This window comes from Camellia sinensis, chromosome 12 (assembly GCF_055761805.1).
Source record: "Camellia sinensis isolate YWXY chromosome 12, ASM5576180v1, whole genome shotgun sequence".
Classification (NCBI taxonomy): domain Eukaryota; kingdom Viridiplantae; phylum Streptophyta; class Magnoliopsida; order Ericales; family Theaceae; genus Camellia; species Camellia sinensis.
In genome coordinates, this window is record NC_138972.1 from 71,891,254 (window position 1) to 71,916,283 (window position 25,030).

At 38.9% G+C, this 25,030-nt stretch overlaps 1 protein-coding gene across 1 annotated transcript; it reads left to right on the forward strand.

Moving 5' to 3' along the window:
• Nucleotides 1–20,211: 20,211 nt before the first annotated feature.
• On the forward strand, nucleotides 20,212–23,908 carry LOC145803648 (uncharacterized). The gene is made up of 7 exons (XM_082896972.1): nucleotides 20,212–20,847; nucleotides 20,913–21,414; nucleotides 21,529–22,184; nucleotides 22,281–22,471; nucleotides 22,555–22,860; nucleotides 22,964–23,057; nucleotides 23,147–23,908. The coding sequence occupies exons 1-7, from the start codon at nucleotides 20,212–20,214 to the stop codon at nucleotides 23,906–23,908; spliced, it is 3,147 nt and encodes a 1,048-aa protein (XP_082753098.1).
• Nucleotides 23,909–25,030: the final 1,122 nt, after the last annotated feature.

Genomic DNA, 25,030 nt, shown 5'->3' on the forward strand with positions numbered 1-25,030 from the left:
TGGAACCACTCCCCGCTCAAGGTACATAATGTAACCCTCTGGCGGTAGCAATCAATAACAGCCCGGTATGACGATAACCAGTCCATACCCAAAATAACATCAAAACCCTTCATGGGCATGACAACAAACGGAAAAGGAAGCCTATAGTCGGCGACCTTTATATCACATCCTCTAACACCCTGTTTCAGAATTAACTCACCACCCAAAGGCGATACCACACAAATAGGAGATGCTAACTGTGCTAACTCCAATTCCAAAACAGATGCAAATGCAGCAGATACAAAAGAATGAGATGCACCCGTGTCTATCAACACATTAGCAACTGAGTTGCAAAACAGAAAAGTACCTCTCACTACTGATGGAGCCGGTACTAAGTCCTGCGCGGTAACAGCATACACGCGCCCCGTAGGCCCCTGGTCTACCTGCTCACCTCTCGGAGCAAAAGATTGCTGCACAGACTGGGATGACGAAACTCCCGGATTGGCCCTCGAGGCCTGCACAGACTGAGCTGGCTGAAAACCCTGCGTCTGCCTAGAACCAGACGCTCCCGAAGTGGCACTCAACTGTGGGCAAAACCTCTTCATGTGCCCAGGTTGTCCACACTGATAACAAGTCAAGAGCTGCCCCCTGCCCAAACTCTGACTCTGCGGTCTAGCTGAAGAAGAAGCAGCTTTCTGACCCCCACCCTTCTGCGGGCAAACAGATACCTTGTGACCCAGCTGGCCACACTTGTAACAGGTGAAATCCCCCTGACCACCTCTCCCGGAGCCTGCACTTGGCACAGGGAAGGTCGATCTAGCAACACCACCCTGCGACTGCTGAGGGTTAGAACCCCTCTGCCTCCTGCCATCACTCTGACTATCCTGGCTCCTCTTGGAGCCTCTCTGACTCTCATCCTCCTCCTGCATCATAAGCTCCATATGAGCTGCAGCATCCACTAGGTGTCTATACTCTCGAATATAAGACCCACCAATTCTCAACTTGAGGCCCCGCCTCAACTTCCGCTCAAACTCATAGCAACGGCGTTCCTCAGACGCCACCAGTTCAGGTGCAAACCTAGACAGACTGGTAAAAGTAGCCTCAAACTCGGCCACTGACAAGCCCTGCTGATTAAGCCGGCTAAACTGATCCCTCAGCTTCTCCCTAGCTGCTGCTGATAAAAACCTCTCCTGAAAAGCATTCACAAACGCCTCCCAAGTACCACCAACACGAGCTTTCTCGTACTTCCACCATTGACCCGCATCTCCCTTCAGTTGGAAGGATGCCAAGGTCACTTTCAGTGCTCCGTCCTCGATGCCAAGCATCTCAAACGTCTTCGTTGTCTGTTCGAGCCATTCATCTGCTTTAAGCGGCTCTTTAGGATCCCCGATAAACTCGTCCGGATTACACCGAAAGAACTCCCTCTTCAAGAAGGAAGGCCCTGCCTCAGCTGCCTGATTCCCAGCTCTAAGAATACCTAAAGCTCCTGCTATCTCTCTGGCCAAGGCACCCATAGCCTGTTGACCTACTGGCTCGGCCACATTGGCCTGCCCAACTCCCTCCTGCACTGCCGGAATCTCACCCGGTAATGGTACTTCCTGCCTCGCAGGTCTACCACGCCTAGCACCTCTTCCTCGTCCTGACATCCTAATAAAGGCAACACAGAACGTTAGCACATTCATAAATGTGCCGAAACTAAACACTCACGTCCTAATGCATGGACAACTGTAATTCACTCCACATAAGCACATAAACACATAAGCACTTACGAACTTCATTTCCGGATAATGATAGTCCCGAGGCGTTACTAGAGTTCCGGTTAGAAACAGCGTTGATCAAGTGCTTTTCCAACAAGACTCCCAGAAACTCAAGGATCCAATCAATATCCTAGAAATTAAATCCCATACCCACATAGTCACATAAGCATGTTATCAAATAAACACATAGCATATGGTACTACATCTACGCCTCTATCAAGCGAGACAAACCCATTGTGATCCTAATCACTTCCCACGTACCCAAAGTATTCGAACCCGGTACGCTCTGATACCAAGTTGTAACGCCCTCAAAATAATATCAATAAACCCATCAGATAAGACATGAATTTACATTTAAACTATCCGCATTCCTTTCATTCATTAGAATTCCAAGACATAAGTATTACATGTTTAATCTCATAACAAAATGCCCTACGGGCTTACAGCTTTCCAAGTTAACACTTGGTTACAACAAAGAGTTCTAACTCGTTTACACATTAAGCCCTTGGCTTGAAATTACATGTAATACATCAAAGTAAAACGACAAAACTATGCCCGCCACAAGCCTCCCAGCTATGTCCTTGGAGGTGGCATGCTTCCTGTACCTGAAAATGATATTCCCATATAGGGTGAGCCACAGCCCAGTAGAAATACACTAAACCAACCATGGACAATGACTAAAACGTTAGCAATTGATAGTTGGTCAACACTGATACAATCACATAAATTACATATTTATGTCACGACTTACAAGTCCCAATTACTTTTCATTTTCCCTTTTTCAACAAATAAGCATGCTAGCTCTATTATCATTTCCACAGATATGTATAAAAACAATATCTCACATTCAGATAAGCATAAAAGCTATATCCACATTCTCAACAGATATGTATATCAACAGTATCCACAGATAAGCATACAAGCTGTATCCACACTTCACAACAGATATGTATATCAACAATATCCACAGATAAGCATACAAGCTGTATCCACACTTCACAAAGATAAGCATATGAGCTCTATCTTCACTTCTCTAGACAAGCATATGAGCTCTGTCTACGGAGTTCATCCCCTATCTCCTCCCAATACCTATCCGGTTTAGAGGTACATCCCCTATCTTCCCCTAAACCGCGGAGTACATCCCCTATCTCCTCCTCTACACATAACGTATATAAACACATTGGTTCTATATACAATCACACAATACATACAATTAATGTATTCTATCAACCGTCAAGTTCCATGACACATTCCATTGATTAGTTTCCGTTTACCTAATCATCATGCATTGTCTACAACAATCTCGACTATCCTCCACCGATAGCCCAAAGCAGTTATTTCTAAAACAGAAAATAAATGCACAAATGGATATTCAATCAACATTTCATTTCCTCTTTTCTCACCAATTAATTATCCCAATTAATTAAACAATGTAATTAGGTCAATTCCCATAATTAACATTTCAACCCTTAGGTCCCATTTTCATCAATGATTCAACAATCATTCCATTTTTCTATGCCAAACATGCATCTAGGTTTATTATGAATAAAACCCCAACCTTTGTAAAAATTACACAAAAGCCCCAAACCTTTACAAGATTACCAAACCAAGCCCAACATCTCAAAATACCAAAATTTAAAGACAAAACCCATAGAGAGGAGTAGGTTATCCCTACCTCAAATTCGGAGTCCCAAAGGAGATGAAGACCAAAACCAAAATGCTCCAAACCTCAAAATTTTCAGATCAAAAGGAAGCTCTCGACGATCAACACAACTTTTGTGAAGGCAAAAGGTGAGTAAACGATCCTTACTAGATCAAAACTAAGAGAGAAGGGCCGATTTAGAGTGAGAAGCTCTGAAAATGGCTTTTTGGAAAAGTAAGAGAGAGAAGAGAAAGTGAAAAGTGATTTGAAAAGTCACAATTTCGGAACTTTAACCCAGGTCTCCGCTCGAGCGTAAAACACCCCGCTCGAGCGGCCACTCACAGGCGTACGCTCGAGCGGCCAACCTCCCGCTCGAGCGCAGAATGCACTCGCTCAGCACTTTTGCAGAACCAGACCTACGCTCGAGCTCCCAACCCTATGCTCGAGCTCACAACACTGCACAACAAGATACTGGATGGATGTAATCTACGCTCGAGCGCCAACACCTACGCTCGAGCGTACAGGCCAAAAATCTGGGCAACTAGTTTTGATTTCTAAACTCAACCAACCTGTAACAAACCCGCTCAACACATCCTATAACTCAAATACAAAGTAAGAAAGGATGCAAACAAGATAATAAACAACTACCAACATCCACGGACACATGTCCGGATCACTATACAACAAGGGTAAACCCGAGATCGCTATAGGCATCACCATTATCATTGTTGCCATAAGCAACACTATCATTTTATTACCACCATTATCGCTACCGCCACTACCACTACTACCATCATGCCACCGCCACCTGTAACGCCCCGAAATAATTTGACATGAACTACCCACAAGTGATCAACATTCACTCAACAATAACAATAATCTGCCCATCTTTACATAATTAAATTAGAGTCTTTACAAAGGTTTTACATGCGGGTATACATTCATCGATACAAAACATATGAATCTATAGCATATAAAGCATTCATTCTCAAAACAATACAATGCCCTTAAGGGCTTACATCTTCCAAGTCATAAGCCTAGTTACACAAAAGTGGTCACTCGAACCCAAACCAAAATAGCCCTTGGCTTTACAATTAATCACAACAAAATAAGAGTGCACTACTCTTCTCAAAATACTTCCATGCCCTCAATTCGGTGGGATCACCACATCTTTACCTGCACCAAAACCTATAGGGGTGAGCATATAGCCTAGTAGAGAAACCTAACAAAGTATGTACATTTATGCAAGATTCACAATATTTTATGTAAATGCATATGTTATGCCATGCCATTTGAAGGAAAACTCATACTATGTTTTTCTTGAAAATCACCATGCTTTCAGTCAACATTTATACAACCTCATTAATTTCCCACACTTTCAATTTTAAATCAAAAGGGGACGGTAAATACATCACTGGTAATCCCTAGGCTGGTGTCTGCAAGTAGGCTCAACAAGCACTACCAAACTGTCATTTTTACCGGTGCTAACCGAAAGGCTTGACACCTATTCGCGTGGTTTTCTGGTCTTTCACCAAGGACACTCAGGCCATCTTATCAAATACAACTACACCCCCTATCCGGACTTACCACGTATTTACCCCTTTAACATTCTCATAATTCTTATTACAATATAACCTTTCTCAATGTAGATGTTTTCCAAAACTCATGCCATGATGTATAGAAATGACAAAATTTACATCATAGCCTTCTTCCTTTACCTTCCTCCAATACCATTACACAATTAATCACATGTTCCACTGGTGTCAATTAACACGTAGCATTAGCTCATTATTATACATATTTCAAAACATTCTAGTCATTCCATGATTATGTGAGACTTTCGATATCAACCTCCAAGTTTTCAATTCTCATAGTCAATAGTGTTCAATAACTATCTTCTCACAATTAATTATTTTTCCATGTCACTAGCAACAATCTTAAAAGTAAATTCCTCATTCTCATATATCAAGGAAATTATCATTTTTCTTACCAAATATAAACTCCATACTCACACACCCATTTAAACACAAGAAAGGATATTTTACTCCATGGATTTCCATGTTTTCACAAAAAGCCCCAATTTCTAGGTTTTCACAAAATCTAAACATTTTTCATCTTCTTTGTGAACTCTCTCCATACATATCAATCTCAATCTACAAGGTTCCACACTTCTCAAATATTCTTTAAAAGAAGATGAGATGAGTTTTTCCTTAAGCAAAAATCAACAATTTCTTGAGCCCTAGGCTCCATTTTCGAAATACATAGAGGGTTTCACAAAATCAACAAGAAACTTGCATAAATACACATATAACTCAAAGGAAACCCTACCTCAAGGGTTTGAGAAGGAGCAAGATGAAACCCTAGAGTTTGAAGATGAGAGAGAGCCTTGGATTTGCTTCCACCAAATGAAACCCTAGCTTAGATTCTTCAAGATCTTGAAGGAGATGATGATATTCTTGACCCAAGATGGGCAAAATCAAAGAGGTGTAGATGTTTGAGAGGTTTTCTAGAGAGGAGGAGAAATATATGTTTTAGAGTGAGAGGGAGATGAGTATAATGAGAGATATATTTGGATCAAAATGATACAAAAAATAGAGTTTCGGACTGCCCAGTTGGCCGCTCGTGCGGCCATTTTCTCCGCTCGTGCGCTCTTAGACAGTAGCCAATTTCTGGGTGTCAAGCTTGGTCGCTCATGCGGCCCCTCCCACCGCTCGTGCGGTACAATTCCGCATGTGTGGCCTAGGGCCCCACACATGCGGTCCTGGCCTAGCAGCCCAAAGTTTCAACTTTAACCCCGGCACCCCGAACTTGCCCGTGCACCCTCCGGGACAAACAAAAATTCAACACCGAAAGAAAAGAATTTGGAAACCATTTCCGGACACTTCAATTCAACAAGAATAAAAAGAGAACGAAGCGAAGGAAAGAAAGAATAAAGAGAAAAGAGAAGGCCGGTCGTCACACCACCGCCACCACTACTACTGTTGTCGCCGCAGCCGCAGCCGCCGTCACCACCACCACCACCATGCCACCGCTACCACTACTAGCACTATTGCTACCACTGCCGCCGCCACCACCACCACTACCACTACCATCATATCACCGCCACTACTACCACCACCACCATCACAATATAAAAATTAAAAAATATAATTTAAAAATAACAAATTTCAAATTTTATTTTATACACATCAAATAATTTATTTTTAATTCAGAACTTAAAATTTTATCAAATAACTTTTCATCATTCAATTTTAAACTAGAGAGCCGCTTTGGCTCAGTCAGTGCAGCAGGCCTATGCTCCGAGAGATGAGCAGGTTGATCAGAGGCCACAGGGGCACGTGTATGCTGTTACCGCGCCAGAGCATGTAATGACTCGGATTTTTAATCCACGTTTGATTGATGTAAAGTGGTGCCCGTCACCTTAAAACTTGTATGGTTGTCGGACTCTTGATATTGATGGGTTGGCAAGTGAACTTTAAATATTATAATTGAGGACCCTTAGGTGATGTTTGGAACCTTTATTGAAGCCTTAACAAGGTATTTAGGTAAGATTAGATAAAAAGCCCCAAGTTTGAGTTTGAGTTTGAGTTTTTGACCAGCCGTCACTCTTTTGTCCTTTTCTCCTTCCACACTTTGAATTTGAATATGAGGCCAGAGTTATTGGAAAGCTTGTTTCCGGGGCTTCAATTTGGACACAAGAACGACATAAAACGGAGTTCCGATGAGAGAGTTATACCCGTTTGAAGTTTTCATATATGTGCTGGAAGCAGGTACGCTCGAGTGTGGAAATCTACGCTCAAGCGAACTGCGCGAATTCAGCAAGTTTAAAATCACTTTTCTAGATCATTCTTCACACTTCTCATCTCCTCTCTTCATCCCTCTCACCTAGGTCCGAAAACCCTAGGTCTTTGACCTCAAATGCCTCACATTTCCGTTTGGATTGATCAAAATCTTCCACCAAAAAGTGAAGAAGGCTTGAAGCTCAACTTTTTTAACCGATTGGAACTCGGATTTGCGAAGGATTCTCATCAAAGCTTCGTTCTTTTTCTTGATTCTTGAGATAGGGGTCCTAGTTCTTCTTCAATGCTTCCATAAATAGATAGAATTGTGGTATTTTGATTATATACATATGAAACCCACATTTTTTAGCATATAGTGTACATCTTGAGATTTTGGGGGATTAGGGTTTGAAGTGTTGGGGGTTCAATTGTTGGGTTAATATGGTGGATTATGAACCTTAGGTGGATAATCAAGAGGGAAATTGGAATAAAAAGCAGTGGTTTAAGAAGTTTGAATTTTTGTTGAAATTCTTAATTTTTCCTTGAAAACCCTAAGTTGATTCATTATGATAATTGATGATTTTGCCCAAATTGAAAATAGAATCATGAAATTGGTAGGTTGAATTGTATATGTACAAGTTTAATTGGATTTTGGAGGTGTTTCAAAATTACGTTAAAAATTAGCGATTGAACTCTTGCTATGAACATTGTAAATCATGCTAAAATGTGAAAGGAAGATTGGGGAAATGATTTATTAGTGTTATGGATGACATAAACTTGGTTTTGGAATGTTGAAATGGGATTCAAGAATTTCTCTTGAATTATGTTGAATTGTAAATAGTAATGTTGAATTAAGTTGTGTTGAATAACGTTGAATTGAATGGTATTGAACTATGATGAATTGTGTTTGAATCATGTGAATTGTGTTGAGTTGAGTTGTGTTGGGTGTATTGAGTTTGGATTGAGTTGTGTTGAGTTTGAGTTGTGTGGTGTTGGGTGTGTTGAGTTGAGTCGTGTTGTGTTGGGTGTGTGGAGTTTGGGTTGAGTTGTGTTGGGTGGTGTTGTGTTGGTACCCGCGTGGGGAGTTGAAAAGTGGTTTTAAAAATTGTGAAAAAGGTTTTTGGGCGCCCACGTCCCGCCGTATAATAGCCGGCAAATGTGGGGGTGGTTTGAAATAAAGGTGCCCAATTGCCCTGTTTAGGCTTATCGCTGGACGAATGTGGGAAAATGTTTTTGGGTGTCCACACAGTCCTGCCGTATTGTAGCTGGCAAAAGTGGAAAATGATTTTTGGGTGTCCACACAGTCCTGCCGTATTGTAGCTGGCAAATGTGGGGGATGGTTTTCAAAAGTTGAAAAATGGTTTTTGGAAAAATATGGTTGTTGGAAGAAAATGGCTTTTGAGAAAAAATGGTTTTTGGGAGTCCACTTCTCGCCGTATAGTAGCCGGCGAAAGGTGGAGGGTGTTATGAATTGGGTGCCCGCTATCCCGCCGTAGTAAGTTGGCAAAAGGTGGATTGTGTTGAGTTATGTGTTGAGAAGTGTGTTGAGTTGATGATGTTATTTGTAACTTGTGATGGATTTGTGAAATTGCATATTGATGTGTAATTTGGTTTAAAAAGGAAATGTGCATGGGCATTATTTGTAAAGAATGGAAACCAAAAATGGATATGAGGATTATAGACTATGATGGTAAACTTAATGTAGTAGTTGTGTTAATAAAAGTAAAGTGTGAATGTTGTTCTGTAATTAGATAAAGGATTGAATTGAAATGGGTTTATTTATATTGTGTTATCTTGAAGTGAAACTTTGTGGATGTCATTAACGGTGTAAACTGAGTATAGGAGAAATGTTAGCGAGTCAAGAAGGAACCTGAACTTGAAGTTATGGGGTTTTAAATTAAAAATAAAGAATAGAAAAGAAGAATGAAAGGAAAAGAGGAGTATTAAAAATGGAAATTAAATAAGAAATATTTTGCAAATTGGTTAATAACTTTTAAATAATGTTGTTTCTTAAATATGTTTGTTTCACGAGGATCTATGGTTTTCTAAAGTAAAGGGATGATTTTTAATGGCTGAAGGTTTTCCTTAAAAATGTTTAAATAGTTTTAGAGAAAAATGTACTTTACTTATGATAATTTGGAATTATAAAATGTCACCCTACTATATGGTATCACCCTGCATGCATGATCATTTTTATCTGTGTGTTAGTTATTGATTTAGAATTATGAGGTTCCTACTGGGCATTAGTGCTCACCCCGTTGTTGTTTTATCTTTTTACAGGAAGAAACTTTGGATTCATAGTGGAAGAGTTACAAAGTCCACGAGTCTGTTTGTGTGTAATTTTGTTGTGGGTGTGAAGGAAGTAATTGTTGTATATTGATATTTGTATTTATTTATTTGTAGCTTCACAGTAGAATAGTGGCATGTAATGTTATCGTTGTAGTATTCATTGAGAGACAGAGAGAGAGAGAGAGAACATGTATCATTGTATTTCTATTACTCAACGGTAATGGATGTTTGTAAAAAAAAAAAAAAAAGGACCTAATTTAAAGGCTTTGGTAATGTTTCCGAGTAGTTAAAATTTGGGGCGTGATAGAGCAGTTGTCGGGATCCTCAGTTGTGAGAGGTATTTTTGTTGTGTGTAATTCTTTGGCTAATGTGTTGATAGATATGGGTGCGTTTCATTCATTCATATCTGCTGCATTCGCGTCTGCATTGGGGTTAGAGATGGCACGGTTAGCGTCTCCGCTCAAGGTTGAGTCACTAGTTGGGGGTACCGTTGATTTAGACCGGGGGTGTCGTGGTTGTGAGATAGAGGTTGCCGGGCGTCGACTCCCGTTTGCTTTTGTGTTGCTAGACATGTCAAGTTTCGATGTTATTCTAGGCATGAACTGGCTATCTTCGTATCGAGCTGTGATTGATTGTTATTGTCAGAGAGTTATGGTGTACAGTTCGGGTGGGGATTGCTTCTATTTTCTTGGGGATCGGGTCGATAGGGTCTTGCCACCAGTTTTTGACCCTTGTAGTAGGAACAAGCTTAGTGGCCTTCTTGCTACTCTCTTAGATAGTGAGAGTGACGGGGTCCGCGTTGACTTGCCAAGGGTAGTTCATGAATATCTGGACGTATTTCCCAAGGATCTTATTAGTTTGCCACCTCACCGGGAGATCGAGTTCACCATCGACTTAGTGGTAGGCACGGTATCGATTTCCATGGCGCCGTATAGATTTGCACCCACCGAATTGCATGAGTTGAAGATTTAACTCCAAGAGCTTTTAGACAAGGGTTTCATTCGCCCTAGCACATCGCCTTGGGAAGCGCCGGCTCTCTTTGCGAAGAAGAAGGATGGGTCGTTGCGGTTGTATATCGATTACCGTGAGTTGAATCGGGTTACCGTCAAGAACAAGTATCCATTACCAAGAATAGATGACTTGTTTGACCAACTCAGAGGGTCTTGTTTCTTTTTGAAGATAGATTTGAGGTTGGGGTATCATCAGTTGAGAGTCCAAGAGAAGGACATCCAGAAAATGGCCTTTCGTACGCGTTATGGCCACTATGAATTCCTTGTAATGCCTTTTGGGTTGACAAATGCACCGGCTTCCTTTATGGATTTGATGAACCAAATTTTTTGAGAATACTTGGATCATTTTTTGGTCGTCTTTGTGGACGACATCTTAATTTACTTAACCTCCAAGGAGAAACACAAGGCTCACTTGCAGGTAGTGCTTGATTTTCTTAGGGAGCACCAGTTGTATGCCAAATTTGAGAAATATGAGTTTTGGCTCACTGAGGTGAAGTTTTTGGGTCATGTGGTGTCGAGGGAAGAGGTAATTGTAGATTCCTCAAAGATAGATGCGGTACAGGATTAGGGACAATCCAAAAATGTTTTTGAGATCCGGAGTTTCTTGGGATTAGCAGGTTATTATCGACGTTTTGTGAGGGACTTCTCTAGACTAGCCGCGCCTTTGACTAGGTTGACTAGAAAGGGTGTCAAGTTTGTGTGGAGTGAGGCTTGTGAAAGGTCATTCCAAGAACTAAAGACTAGATTGACCACCGCACCGGTCTTTAAAATTTCGAAAAGGGGTTTGAGTTACACCATTTATTGTGATGCATCTTCGGATGGGCTTGGTTGTGTCTTGATGCAAGGGAGAAAGGTTGTGGCCTATGGTTCAAGGCCATTGAAAACTCATGAGAAGAACTACCCCACCCATGACTTGGAATTAGCGGCGGTAATTTTTGCCTTGAAAATTTGGAGACATTATTTGTACGGCGAGAAGTTTGAGGTTTTCTTCGATCATAAGAGTCTAAAATATTTGTTTTCCCAAAAAGACTTAAATTTACGCCAACAGAGATGGATAGAATTTATGGAGGATTACGACTTTGAGTTACACTACCATCCGGGAAAAGCCAATGTGGTGGCCGATGCTTTGAGCCGGAAGTCTGTGAGTAGCTTAGCAAGTGTGGCCATTCGGGAATGGGTTATGCTAGGTGATATCGGCAAGTTTGATTTACACTTGGGTGAGTCCGGTGAGAGTGCAACCTTGTTTACCTTGAGTGCCCAACCTACCTTGATTAGTAGAGTCATAGAGCCACAACAAGGGGACCTTGAGGTGGAGTCAATTTGCAATAGAATCTCCAACGGGAAGGAAGAGAAGGGTTTGAACATTCACTCGGATCTGAGTGTGCGTTATCTAGACCATTTGTTTGTACCAGAATCTTGTAGAGAGGAGTACTTCAGGAGCTCCATCACTCACGCCTTGCGGTACATCCGGGAGGCACCAAAATGTATCAAGATCTTAGTCATCAGTTTTGGTGGAGGGGCATGAAGCGAGACGTTGCTTTATTCGTATCGAAGCGCCTTACTTGTCAACAAGTGAAGGTTGAACACTAAAGACCAGCGAGTTTGTTACAACCCTTACCGATAGCCGAGTGGAAATGGGAGCATGTTACCATGGATTTCATAGTTGGGCTTCCTAGAACGCAGTGGGGCAATGATGTCGTTTGGGTGATTGTTGATAGGTTGACTAAGTCTACACATTTTATATCGATGCGTACCGGTGACTCAGTCGAGCACTTGGCAGAGTAGTACATTAGAGAGATAGTTCGACTTCATGGAGTTCCCGTAACCGTTGTATCGGATAGAGATCCTCGTTTTAATGCCCGGTTGTGGCAAAGCCTTCAAGAGGCGTTGCAAACTAAGTTGACCTTTAGCACCGCTTACCACCCTCAAATCGATAGACAGTTGAAGCGTACCATCCAGATTTTGGAAGACATGCTCAGGGCTTGCGTCTTTGATTTCAAAGGGTCTTGGGCTAGACACTTGCTGTTAATTGAATTTCCCTATAACAATAGTTATCAAGCTAGCATCGAGATGGCACCGTTTGAGGCCTTGTATGGCCGACCCTATAGATCACCGATTTGTTGGACCGAGGTGGGTGATGCACCGTTGTTGGGCCCAGAAATTGTTAGAGAGACAACCGAGAAGGTTGCTCTCATTAGGAAGAGGTTAGCAACGGCCCAAAGCCGACAAAAGAGTTATGCCGATAAGAGGAGGAGACCTTTGTCTTTCGAAGTGGGTGACCATGTTTTCACCAAGACGGGGTTTGATGAGATTCAACAAGAGTGGTAAATTATCTCTGAGGTTTATTGGGTCTTTCGAGATATTGGAGAGAATTAGGGAAGTGGCATACCAGTTAGCTTTATCGCCATAACTTTCGGGGGTTCACAAAGTGTTTCATGTGTTTGTGCTTAGGAAGTATGAGGCGGACCCTTCTCATGTGCTTGATTGGGTTGATTTGGAGGTAGATGAGGATGCCTCTTACAAAGAGCGACCGGTTCAAATACTAGATACCCGGGAGCAAGTGTTACGGGGCAAAACTATATCGTTGGTAAAGGTGTTGTGGAGACACCATGGGGTTGAAGAAGCAATGTGGGAACAGGAGGTGAAAGTCCACTTCAAGTATCCGGATTTGTTTATGAATGCTTAAGTTATTTTAATTTGCAATATTCCCTAGTGTTGAAGGAAATGTATTAAGATTGTTAACCATGTGTTGTTATAGGCATTGTTGTTTTGAGTATGAGATTGACATGTGTGACCATTATTGTTGATTGAAATATTTCATGCTTATATGATATCATGAACCGTTGTTGTTAGCCTTGAGACTAGACACTTGGAAACCAGGATAAGAATGGCGAATTTTGATTGAAAATAGATATTGCGATTTGAAACAACATCTAGCATGGTTCTGATCACTTGTTGTCTTTATCTTGTTTGAGTAGTTTGATTTAATTTCGGGGACGAAATTTTTTATGGTGGGAAGGTTGTGATGACCGATCATGTTATTCATTTGTTCCTCTTTGTTTAAACCTTGGTTTACGATTGTTATAGCGTCGGATTTTAGTGTAAGGCTTTGGTTTGACCGTTAGATTGTTGTTTTGAAAACTCCTTCTCAAAAAATTTCATTCTTATTTATTGCTACTCCGAGTTTCACGTGTTTCGGAAGGTGAGGGTTGGATCCGGAGTGACTAGGGTTGAGCTGGAGATTTTCTGGGCTGGCTGAGCCGCACATGCGGGGCCTTGGGCTGCACGTGCAGGAGAGGAGCCGCACATGCGGGAAGTGAGGCCGCACGTGCAGGAAACTGGGGAGTTTCTACGTTGCATTATGCTTAAAAGGCAGGTGCGGAGGGGAGGTGCAAGAGAGTGCCGCACGTGCGGGAAGGACGCCCCACATGTGCAGGGGCAAGTGTCACACGTGCAGGATGGGCTAAGTCCGAAAACTCTGTTTTTGTCCCTTCTTTTAGGCTATGTATATCACTTTTAAAACATTTCCTTCTCACTCTAAAAATCATTTTACTCCTCCTTCTCTCTAAAAACCTCCATCAAATACGAAAAACCCTTGATTTCTTGGAATCCATTGGGTTTTGATCCATCCTCTTTCACAAGTTTTGGAGAACAAAGCGAGGACTTCACTTTGCGCGGTGGAGATCGAATTTCTACACCTTTGATTTTAGGGTTACATCTCATCTCTTCATCAAAACTTGAGGTAGGGATTTTTCTTTGAGTCATATATATATTTTTGCAAGATCTTGTTGATTTTTCGAAATCCCCTTTAATAGCTTAAAATCTTGTTGTTGACTCAAGAAGATGAGTGATTTTTGGAAAGTGGGTTATCTCTTTTCTTTTAAATAATCGCATGAAGGTGTTTAAATTGCTATTGATAGAAGAAAAAAAAAATGCTTTTGATGTGATTTTATTCAAATGTTTTGGAGATGTGAGGTTATGGTGAGAAAAACCTAGAAAATTTGGGGGTTTTTAAAGAATGATGGAAATTCATGAATGAAATGGCCACATTTCCCTTAGGTGCTAAAATAAATGAAAGTTTCTTTTTTAGAAAAGTCTTCTCTATGTTTACATAAATGTTGAGTTCCATGAAATATGAGAATTGTGATTTTGGAAGTTGATGTTCAAAACATTGCATATAGTCTTGAAATGACTAAATTGTTGAGAATTGTACAAGATGAGAAAATGTTGTTATGTGTTGATAGATTTAATTGAACATGTGGTTATTTTGTGAAATAACATTGAAGGGAGGAAAATGGAAAATGTGGTTATTATGGTATTATTGTTGAGATACTTAAAAATGGAAAAATATTATGAGGCATTGATAATTATTGCATTACATACTCATTCAATCGATTAGTATACATTTTGAATTGAGTTTGGAAACGTTTACATTGAGAAAAGAATATTTTGAAATGAGAATTATTGAAATGTTTTGGGGTAAATACGTTGGTAAGTCCAGATAAAGGATGTAGATGAAATTGATTAAGTTGGCCTAAGTGTCCGGGGTGAAAGACCGAAAATACGCGTGGAGGAGGTACCACTTCCCTTCCGGTTAGCAACCGGTGAAGTGGGGTTTGGTAGTGCTAACTAAGCCTACTTGCAGACACCAATGTAGGGATTATCTGAGTTGTATTTACCGCCCCATTGGATTAAATTGTAAATTTCTAAATTGTTGAGATTTCAAGTTATCATTGAGCATGGTAGTTTTCAAAAGATGTAAATGTAATTTTTTTTTTTTTTAAGGCATAGCATGGCATGTGCATTTCAAATTGGGAATCTTGAATAAATATATATATACTTTGTAAAGAATTCTCTACTGCGCTTTAAGCTCACCCCTATGGGATTTTGGTTCAGGAAAAGATGTGGTGATCCCGCCGAGTTAAGGGTGTGGATGTATTCTGTGGAGAGTAAATGACTCGTATTTTGTTGTGGTTTATTTTTCTAACCAAAGGCTATAAATGTATGGGTTCGTGAAACTATTTTTGTGTAACCGGGCTTAAGCCTTGGAATTTATAAGCCCTTAAGGACGTTTATTTGTTTTTGAATTTAATATTCTACATGCTATAGATTTGTGTATTTAGTATCGTTGAATGTATAATTGCATGTGGAACTGTGTTGTACAAACCTTAATGATTCAATGATGTAAGGGTTGATGAATTACAGTTTCTCTTATAATGAATGTTAGTCAATGTACTTAGGTAATGTTATATATTTTTGGGGCTTTACACCAATGATCTCAGAAGCTCCCCATGCAATTTATTGTTGCTAACATCAAGGGTTCACAACTTGCTCGCTTGTCGAAATGTTTGAGGAATGGTTCCATTGAAATTGTTTCCTTGCAAATCTAGTACCAACAAATTTTCACTGAAGTTTACCAAACAAGATGGGATGACACCATGGAATTGGTTATTGGACAAATCAAGATGTTCAAGAAAACAAAGGTTGCAGATCAATGGTTGGGATTCTTGAGAAAATGATAAGCAAAGAAGTAGGGAAAATAAGAGAAAAAACAAGAGGGATTGGAATTGATAATTTGATATGGAGCAACCCATCTGATTTACACCAGTATTAAGGTTAGGGAGAGATGAGTAATGAGAGAAATAGTGAATTTAGTTTCTTATATGATGTTTGTTGGTCCATGGCCTACCTTACCAATAAATAAATTAAATAATAATAAATAAATAAAACAACAGAAATAAAATATGTAAACTTGTCAATTGATTCCCTTACCAGTAAGTAACTTCAAGGAATTTTCAATTAACTTTTAAAGAATTTAGCTTAATTAAAGATTTAATAATACTAATTACCACTTTTTTCTTATCACAATTTATTTAACATCTTATGTGTCAATGTTGCATTGGCTTAATGATTTCAATATTGAACTATAAAATGATAAATAAAATATAATAAAAAATGTGATCATCATAATATTATTATATAATTTAAAAAATAAATGCATAGAAAATCATAAATATTGAATTTACTTAGTTTTTTTTTTTTTTTTTGCTCACCAGAATGTTTCAGTTTGGTTTTGACTAATTCTTGAATTCTTGTAATTTCTTATCTTCACATATATCAAGTAGCTATGCCTTGGGTTGGCCTCAAGAAAAGATTGACAAATGTAACTTTTGAGAGATATAAACAACTCAATTGAGTTTCACAAATTCAAAAAATAAATAAAAATAAATGGGATAGGTACACTACAAATATTGTAAGTCTTTGATTTGTATGTCACTGGACTGTATGTAGAAGATGACACTACAAGAAAATGCATGTTTGGCGACTAAAATTGGCGACTAAACCAATTTTAGTCGCCAAAAACACCACATTCATCGACTAAAAATCAGCTTCAATCGGCATTGATTGAACCTTTTAGCTACTAAAGTATTTTAGTCGCCATATAGTATAATTGGCGACCAAATTTCCCTTTAGTCGCTGTTTGTTACCAATTTAGGCTACCAACATTTAGTTTTGTTGCCATATAGTTTCATTTGGCGACTAAACATTTTTGCCGCCTAAAAAAGGGCATTTTTGTGATTACTTTTTGACGACCAAAGCTGGGTTAGTCGTTGTATATTCAGTATTGCTGACGAATTTTTGAATTTAGTAGCCAAAGAGGCATCTTTAGGCTACCAATTTTTTGTCGCCGTTAAGGTTTTTTGGCGACAAATAGTCGTTTAGTTGCGAAATGTTCGAAATTTTTTTTAGAGGGAAAATAAGTAATTTTCGCGCCCAGTACATATATATTACCCACAGAGTTTTTTGTTCTCTTTTGTCTCACTCTCACACACCGACATCAACATACCAAACTCGTCCCTACCAAACCCGTCGCTCACCACCGGCGACCATCACCATCGCAGGCCACCGGCGCTCGCCACCACCACCACTGCAAATCGGCGATCATCACCATCGCAGGTATGTTTCTGTCGTCTCTCTCCCTCTCTGTCGATTTGGTTCTATCTGGTTCTATCTGGTTGTCGATGTCTCTCCCATCCCCTTCTCTCACGATTAATTTTAGGGTTTGACATGTTTTTGTCCTTTCATTTTCCATTTATTTCGTACACAAATTTTTAGGGCTTTTCCTAACTTCGTGAATGGGTGTGGTTCAAATTGCGGATTGTCCATTTGGATTTTGGATTTGGATTCTTTTTGTATCGTTTAAATGTGCCTCTATTTTGGCGAAAATGTTCCAAATCGGTTCGAAAATGTTCCAAATGTGCCTCAGTTTTTTTAACACACTTGTTGATTTTGGATGTTTTTCCTGATTTAGTCTTATCATTATAAATGTGCCTCTGTTTTTTGTATCGAAAATGTTCCAAATGTTCCGATGGTGTGACTCAAATTCGAATTAAGTAAAAGAATTTGTTTTTTTAAAAAAATCACAAATCGGTTCGATTCAATCCTAGTTCTTGGCAGTTAGGTCCATGATTTTATAGTTATGATTTTTATTTGAAATTTAGTTCCATTTATTTAAAGATATATATATATATATATATATATATATTTGTTATTTGTCATACACTTAAGTATCTTATCAATATCACTTATATATTCATAAGTTTTTAACCCTCTTCTCTTGCAAATAAGTCCTTAACCCTCTTCTCCTACAAGTGTGTTCTTATATAATGATAAGACTAATTTTAAACAATTATTCAAATAATTATTATCTATAAAATGATTATATATTGTCTGATATTTGAGAATGTTGTCATTATATTGTGCATGATGACTTGTTTGTAGAAATCGTAGTTCCAAATTGAAATGAATCCCGTTTTCATAGTTTGGTTGAAAACTTTCAATATTTTCAAGATTCAGTTTGATTCCAAATTTCATAAAACCATAGCTAATAATTCGATGTTAGTTTAATTCAAAACCAAACCAAATTCAACCTTGCTCTCCCCTAACTCGAATCGTAACCACCAAATCAGTTGAGAATAAGCCTGATGATCATAGTATGAGATCATCTATCCCAATTCCTATCCACCAAATCACTTCAGAATAAGCCCCTGACCACTTAATGACATCGTCTGTCCAAATTCTTGTGTCATTCTATATCCTAATCCCTATCTTCATTTTCTTTATTCAAGAGACGAAAGACAAGTGATATACTTCAGCTCTGCATCTAAATTGGGTTAGGTAGTTGTCGTTTGAAACACCTCAATTCAATATATATTTTTTTTAATAAAGAATTGCAAGTTTAAAATTATAAACTATCTGGATTCTCCTTTTAAAACAATTAGACACATCCAAATTGGTTTGTTTTTGTAGTCTATACTCTTCATGACCCATAGATTATTGTCTGACTTAAAACTCAGATAGTTCAGTACTTCTCTCTACACATTTCAAGAAGAGTAAGACAAAGATAGTTAAAAAAATATAGAACTACCTTCGATGACCGCAACGGAGAAACATATACATTATGAACACATACCCCATCACGGCGTGTTGATGACCAATCAAGAAACACACTACGAAAAACTTGAGGTTTACACTGTCGTTGATTTCTATAGTTGAAAATAATTTCTTTAAAAGTCAGCCTCAGTTGAGAAATCTGTGGCCAGCACATAAGAAATTAGGATTACAAAGTGTGATTAATCAATAGCCTAAATACTCTCACATTTTTCTACTGCAAACCTTTGGAACTCCATAGAAACAATAGACGATAATCTGGTCAATATGACGATTACATGTAATTTGAACCTTGTAATTTAAAGGAGCCACAGAGCATTTTAGCTTTTATGTTAAAGGCATAGATGTTGTCTCTCTTTACTTGGTATATAGCCAACACCAAGGGAAGAATGGCCACTAAAAGCAGTTTGTCTCCAAATCCAGATTAGTGTTCAAATTATTGTTCTGAATTGTAATGAGTGCTGGAGATTAATTGAGTGTTTTGTAATATTCATCTATAGAATAAATTTGGACAACATGTTTGAATTTTTGAATAGAATTTTGTATATATTTTCTAAGTTGGTATTATTACTGCACTAAAAATGATTCAAAAAACATAAAATGTGCAACATGTGACCCCATCTCTCTGCTTTTATGTCCATTCTATTACCTAAAACATAAAAGTTACTTGGTGAATGTTCATGTCACACATTTTTTTCATGTTAAAATAATCCCCTTATGTAATTGCTAAGTTTTTAATTTTTTTCAATTTTCTTTTTTGTTAGATGATAGTTACAAGGATCTCCATTTATACATGTGCATCATCTGTGTTTTGAACTTCTAGTTTATGTACTTAGAATAATGATATATAAACAATGTTTTTATAAAATGAAAAAAAAATATTCATAATCATGTAACTTCTTGTAATCATTTTATTTTCAATCAAAATATCCATAATTATTTTCATAATTTTATAAATGTCATTCATAGATCATTGTCGATCTAGTTTGTATATAATTTTTTTGTTTATAAATCGTTTTTCATATAGATATATCTATATTTAGGATTTAAAGCTTGATTTGGTAGGAATAGAATAAAGATACAAATACTAATCCAAGAAGTTAGAGTGAGAAGAAAATTTGAAAAAGATTAATGATTTCTTATGATCATCCATGAGACCGATCTGTTATTACTATTTTCTTCACTTCAAAAAGCAATGCTAACCGAACCCCTAAACTTACTTAAGCTCTCTTCCATTACAGAGTATTTTCCAAGTTGCTGTCGATTCCCAGGTTCATCTTCGCTTGATGTGTACTGTTCCAAGAATGGACAAGAGTTGGATGATGATAACAGATAGGCTAAAAAGTAAAGAGTATGTACAAGGTGTTCAGTCATTTATTGAGTTCGCTACGAAGAATTTAGGGCCGCAGGATGAAATTCGTTGTCCTTGTGTTGATTGCTTGAACGGCATGAAATTACCTCGACATGTTGTACGGTTGCACTTACTTCGAAGAGGAATCGCATGTTCTTATCGCACTTGGGTCCACCATGGGGAACGTGTTCCCCTGTTTTGTGGTCATCCTACTATGCGAAACGATGATACTCAAACTGACCGAGCTGGAATGACAACCAATCACAAAAATGTGGATGAACTTCCAACCATGTTACAAGAGATTTACATGAGTGGTCTCATGGATGATCATATCGACGAAGAACGTACTAGTTCGGAGAGGCACAATTTGTTTAAGTTCATAAAGTTGTTCGATGATGCTCAACGTCAAGTATATCCAGAGTGTGAAAAGTTCTCCATCTTGTCCTTCGTAATTAAGATGCTTCACGTGAAGGTGTACAATAAATGGAGCAACAAATCTTTCAATATGGTTATGCAAGTTTTTAAAGACATTCTCCCAAAGTGTGATGAAAATGTTCCATGGACCCTTTATGAAGCGAAAAGTTCTTACGTGAGTTGGGTTTGGGATATGAGCCCATTCATGCATGCAAGAATGATTGTACTTTATTTTGGAAGGACAACGCCACATTAGAGAATTGCCCTACATGTACGGAGTCTAGATACAAGTTGAATGACAAGATGGGTAAAAAAATTCCACAGAAAATACTGAGGTACTTTCCTCTGACACCGAGGTTGAAGAGATTTTACATGTCGAAAAAAACAGCTGCATATATAAGATGGCACAAAGATAAGCATGTGGATGATGGAGTATTGCGACATCCAGCTGATGGTGAGGCATGGAAGGACTTTGATAGGTTGCATCCTACGTTCTCTGCGGATCCTCAGAATGTACAGCTAGGGCTTGCCATGGATGGTTTCAATCCATTCGGACATATGAGTACATCGTACAACATGTGGCCCGTAATCTTAATGCCTTACAATCTACCCCCATGGAAGTGTATGAAAGATCCATTTGTCATGATGTCATTGCTTATTCCCGGACGATCCACACCTGGAAGGGACATTGATGTTTACTTGCAACCATTAGTAGAAGAGTTAACTAATCTGTGGGAGCATGGTGTGGAAACATATGATGCCTCAAACGGCCAAATATTTACAATGCATGCAGCAGTCCTGTGAACCATCAACGATTTCCCTGTATATGGTTCGTTGTCTAGTTGGAGTACAAAAGGTTACTTGGCCTGCCCTAATTGTAACGTGGATACATCATCTCAGCGTTTGCATAATAAGATAGGGTATATGGGTGCTCGACGGTACTTACCTGAGAACCATAATTGGCGTAGAAGTAAGCTATTCAACGGTGACATTGAGAATCGGTCCAAACCTGTGGAGTTATCGGGAGAACAACTATTGGAGCAAATTAATTTGGGGACGTATAGGCCATATAGAAAGCATCCAACCAACCAAAAAAGACAACGGACTGAAAATCTAACTCCGAATTGGACAAAAAGAAGCATTTTGTTCGACCTACCCTATTGGAAAACACTTAAGCTTCGACATAACCTTGATGTCATGCACATAGAGAAGAATATATGTGACAATCTACTTGGGACACTATTGAGCATTGATGGCAAGAACAAGGACACCGACAAAGCACGTTTGGATCTAGAGGACATGCGAATACGAAAGGAGTTACACTTGATAAGGCATGCGAATGGATCTTTCCAAAAGCCTCCAGCATTGTACACATTGTCCCCGGTAGAACGAATAGGGTTTTCTAATTTCTTGAAATCAATTAAGTATCTTGATGGCTATGCGGCAAATGTATCCAATTGTGTTACCGCGAATGGTTGTAAGTTAGTTGGCCTCAAGAGTCATGACTGTCATGTCCTTCTACAATGACTTCTTCCCATTGGGATGCGAGGATACCTTCCTACCGAGATTGGGACCACATTGTTTGAGTTTGGAACTTTTTTTAAACAGATGTGCTCGAAGACATTGAGGGTGACTGATTTGGAGAATTTGCAAGAACAAATCGTACTTATACTTTGTAAGCTTGAAAAGATTTTTCCTCCTGTTTTTTTCGATGTGATGGTCCACTTGGCAATTCATTTGCCTTACGAGGCTAGGCTTGGAGGGCCTGTCCAATATCGATGGATGTATCCTATTGAGAGGTATAACAACGAGTCATAAATTTTTTCTTGTAATTATAGTTCAATATGAACATACTGACGATCACGCCGATGTTTACGTGTAGGATGCTCGGATTTCTTAAAGGATTTGTGGGCAATAAAGCTCGTCCAGAAGGATCCATTGCGGAGGCCTACATATCCAAAGAGTGTATGAAGTTTTGTTCAATGTATTTGCATGGAGTTGAAACGGTGTTTAACCGGGAAGAAAGGAACTACGATGGGGGTGACAATGGCCCGGGGTTGGCGATTTTCACTCAAAATCTTCGTCCTTTTGGTCAACTCCCAAGGGCAGTTGATGTGTCCGTAGCTGACCGCGAATTGGCTCATTGGTTTGTCCTACACAATAGTTTGGAAGTGGACGAATATCTAGAGTATGCTTCTTCATCATATATGCAACATACCTTTCCTACATGGTTTTTATTTTTTAAAGTCTTCATTATTCCAATTACTTATGACGTACTTCGTATTAACTAGGGAACACAAGCTCGTGTTGCAACAAAAATATGGAAGTTCATGCAACATTGCAACGCGACAATGCAAAGAATTTCCTAAATGGTTCAAAGATCGCGTAAGATTATGTAGCGTGTTACTGTAAAGTGTGGAGATAACGTTGAATTATTCTAACTTTGAATTGACATGACATACTTTCTTGTGTAGATGAACCAATTGCGAAATGAAAACTCACCCGAAGCAACCAATGAGATGTGGGCATTAGCCAATGGACCTAATGCCTTAGTCAATACATATTCGGGATGCATTTGTAATGGCGTCCGATTCCATACTATCGACCGTGATAACCGTCGTAAATGTCAAAGTAGTGGGTTGGTAGTGGAAAGCGACCACCAATGCCAGTTGATCAAGTTCTACGGCTACCTTTGTAAAGTGTGGGAACTAACATATTTGTTTGGACACCGGGTTGTTTTGTTCCAATGTGAATGGTATAACACCGGTAGTACTCGAACTTTGCGTGTCGAACCACATGTGACAACTATTGATGTAAGAAGTCGATGGTATAAAGATGACTCGTTTGTGTTCCCAAGCCAAGTTCAACAAGTTTTCTACGTTCCTGATACGAAGTTAGGGCCGAATTGGCGAGTCGTAGAAAAGTTTCAACATCGACGAATTTGGGATGTGCCAGAGTTGGATGTGCCAGAATTTGATGAAGTGTTGCAAGATGATGAAAATAGTACTGTTGTACCAACTGAGCCTATTGATGATGTTGTTGTTTTACGTCGGTGTGACATTGAACCACAAATTATTTCAATGGAAGTTTCTCAGTCCAATAAGCGTGTACAACCGGAGGGTGTTATGGACGATGATTTCATCTGCGATGACGACGATGAACTAACAATCTCGGGTGATGACGAAGAACATGAGATAGAAAGTGATTTTGATGCAGATACGGACCTAGAATTTTAACTCAGTTTGTTTCTTTGTTCGGCTTGTTTTGTTGATGTCATGGGGGCAATTAAGAATATTGATGAAATTGTAATTTGAATTTCATGCCTACTCTTGAATTTCATGTAATTTGAACCTTGTAATTTTAATTTCCTCTACACTTTGTATGAACTGTTAGAGCAAATTGAGAATCAAATTCATACTCAGTTTAATTTTTCCATTCGGACAACTGTGCTGTTTGGCTGCTTTTCCCACAATCTGTGTAGATTTGCACATCTGCTCTGTCTCTGTTTGCAGAGTTTGACAGTTCGCCGTTGTTTTTGTCCACTTTGGCTACTTCATGCTTCACTACTATGCTTAGGTGCTAGGTCCCTTTTATAGAATGTAAGTTCTTTATATTGTTACTACATACTAGCCATAATGGAAATTATGAACCATATACTATCTCAATGGTAAATCACAAGTTATAGTAAATCATGTGTTCTTAAGACTAATTGCTTCATGCTTGTTTAATATGTGATAATTGCGTTTGCAGGGTTACAAACTTCCATTTCATTTAAGTTGCCAACCAAGTACTAAATGTGTTTTTGCAAACATCATATTTGTTCCCAACTATGAATTTTCTAATGAATTGGTTTAAGTATGAGGATCTACTGACATCATATGCAAATACTGAGAGAGTGGTTTTCCCTTAGATATTAGTATAATAATAATTATTGTTATTATTATTATGTAAAATTCTGTGTGGTGCTCTAGTCAACAAGCCTTCAAAGGAGAGCTCATGAAACCAAAACTGTGAATGGTGCTGAAAATGCAGCCTTTTCATGTCAAGAACCAGTGGCCTGTGAATGGTGCTGCATAATTATGTCTGGTGCTGTAATACAGTTCAGAACATCACATGCACACAAACTCTCAAGGCTGCAACTATTACTCTCAAATATGTACCTCACCATACAAAGAAATATGTAACTCACTACACTCAACCCTCAGGGGAAAGACCCCAAACACTCAACCCTCAGCTCACCACACTCACACAAGCCTATTTTTCAACTCACAACAATTAACACATGTAACGCCCTCAAAAAAATAACATTAAACCCAACAAATAAGACAGGTATTGATATTCAAAAGTTCCACATTCTT

Bases quoted from the DNA above. Each gene is read 5' to 3' on its own strand.
- LOC145803648 (XM_082896972.1), top strand. From the start codon at position 20,212: ATGGACAAGAGTTGGATGATGATAACAGATAGGCTAAAAAGTAAAGAG. The intron at 20,848-20,912 runs GTGAGTTGGGTT...TTATTTTGGAAG, and splicing joins ATGAAGCGAAAAGTTCTTAC to GACAACGCCACATTAGAGAA. The intron at 21,415-21,528 runs GTGTGGAAACAT...GGAGTACAAAAG, and splicing joins AACTAATCTGTGGGAGCATG to GTTACTTGGCCTGCCCTAAT.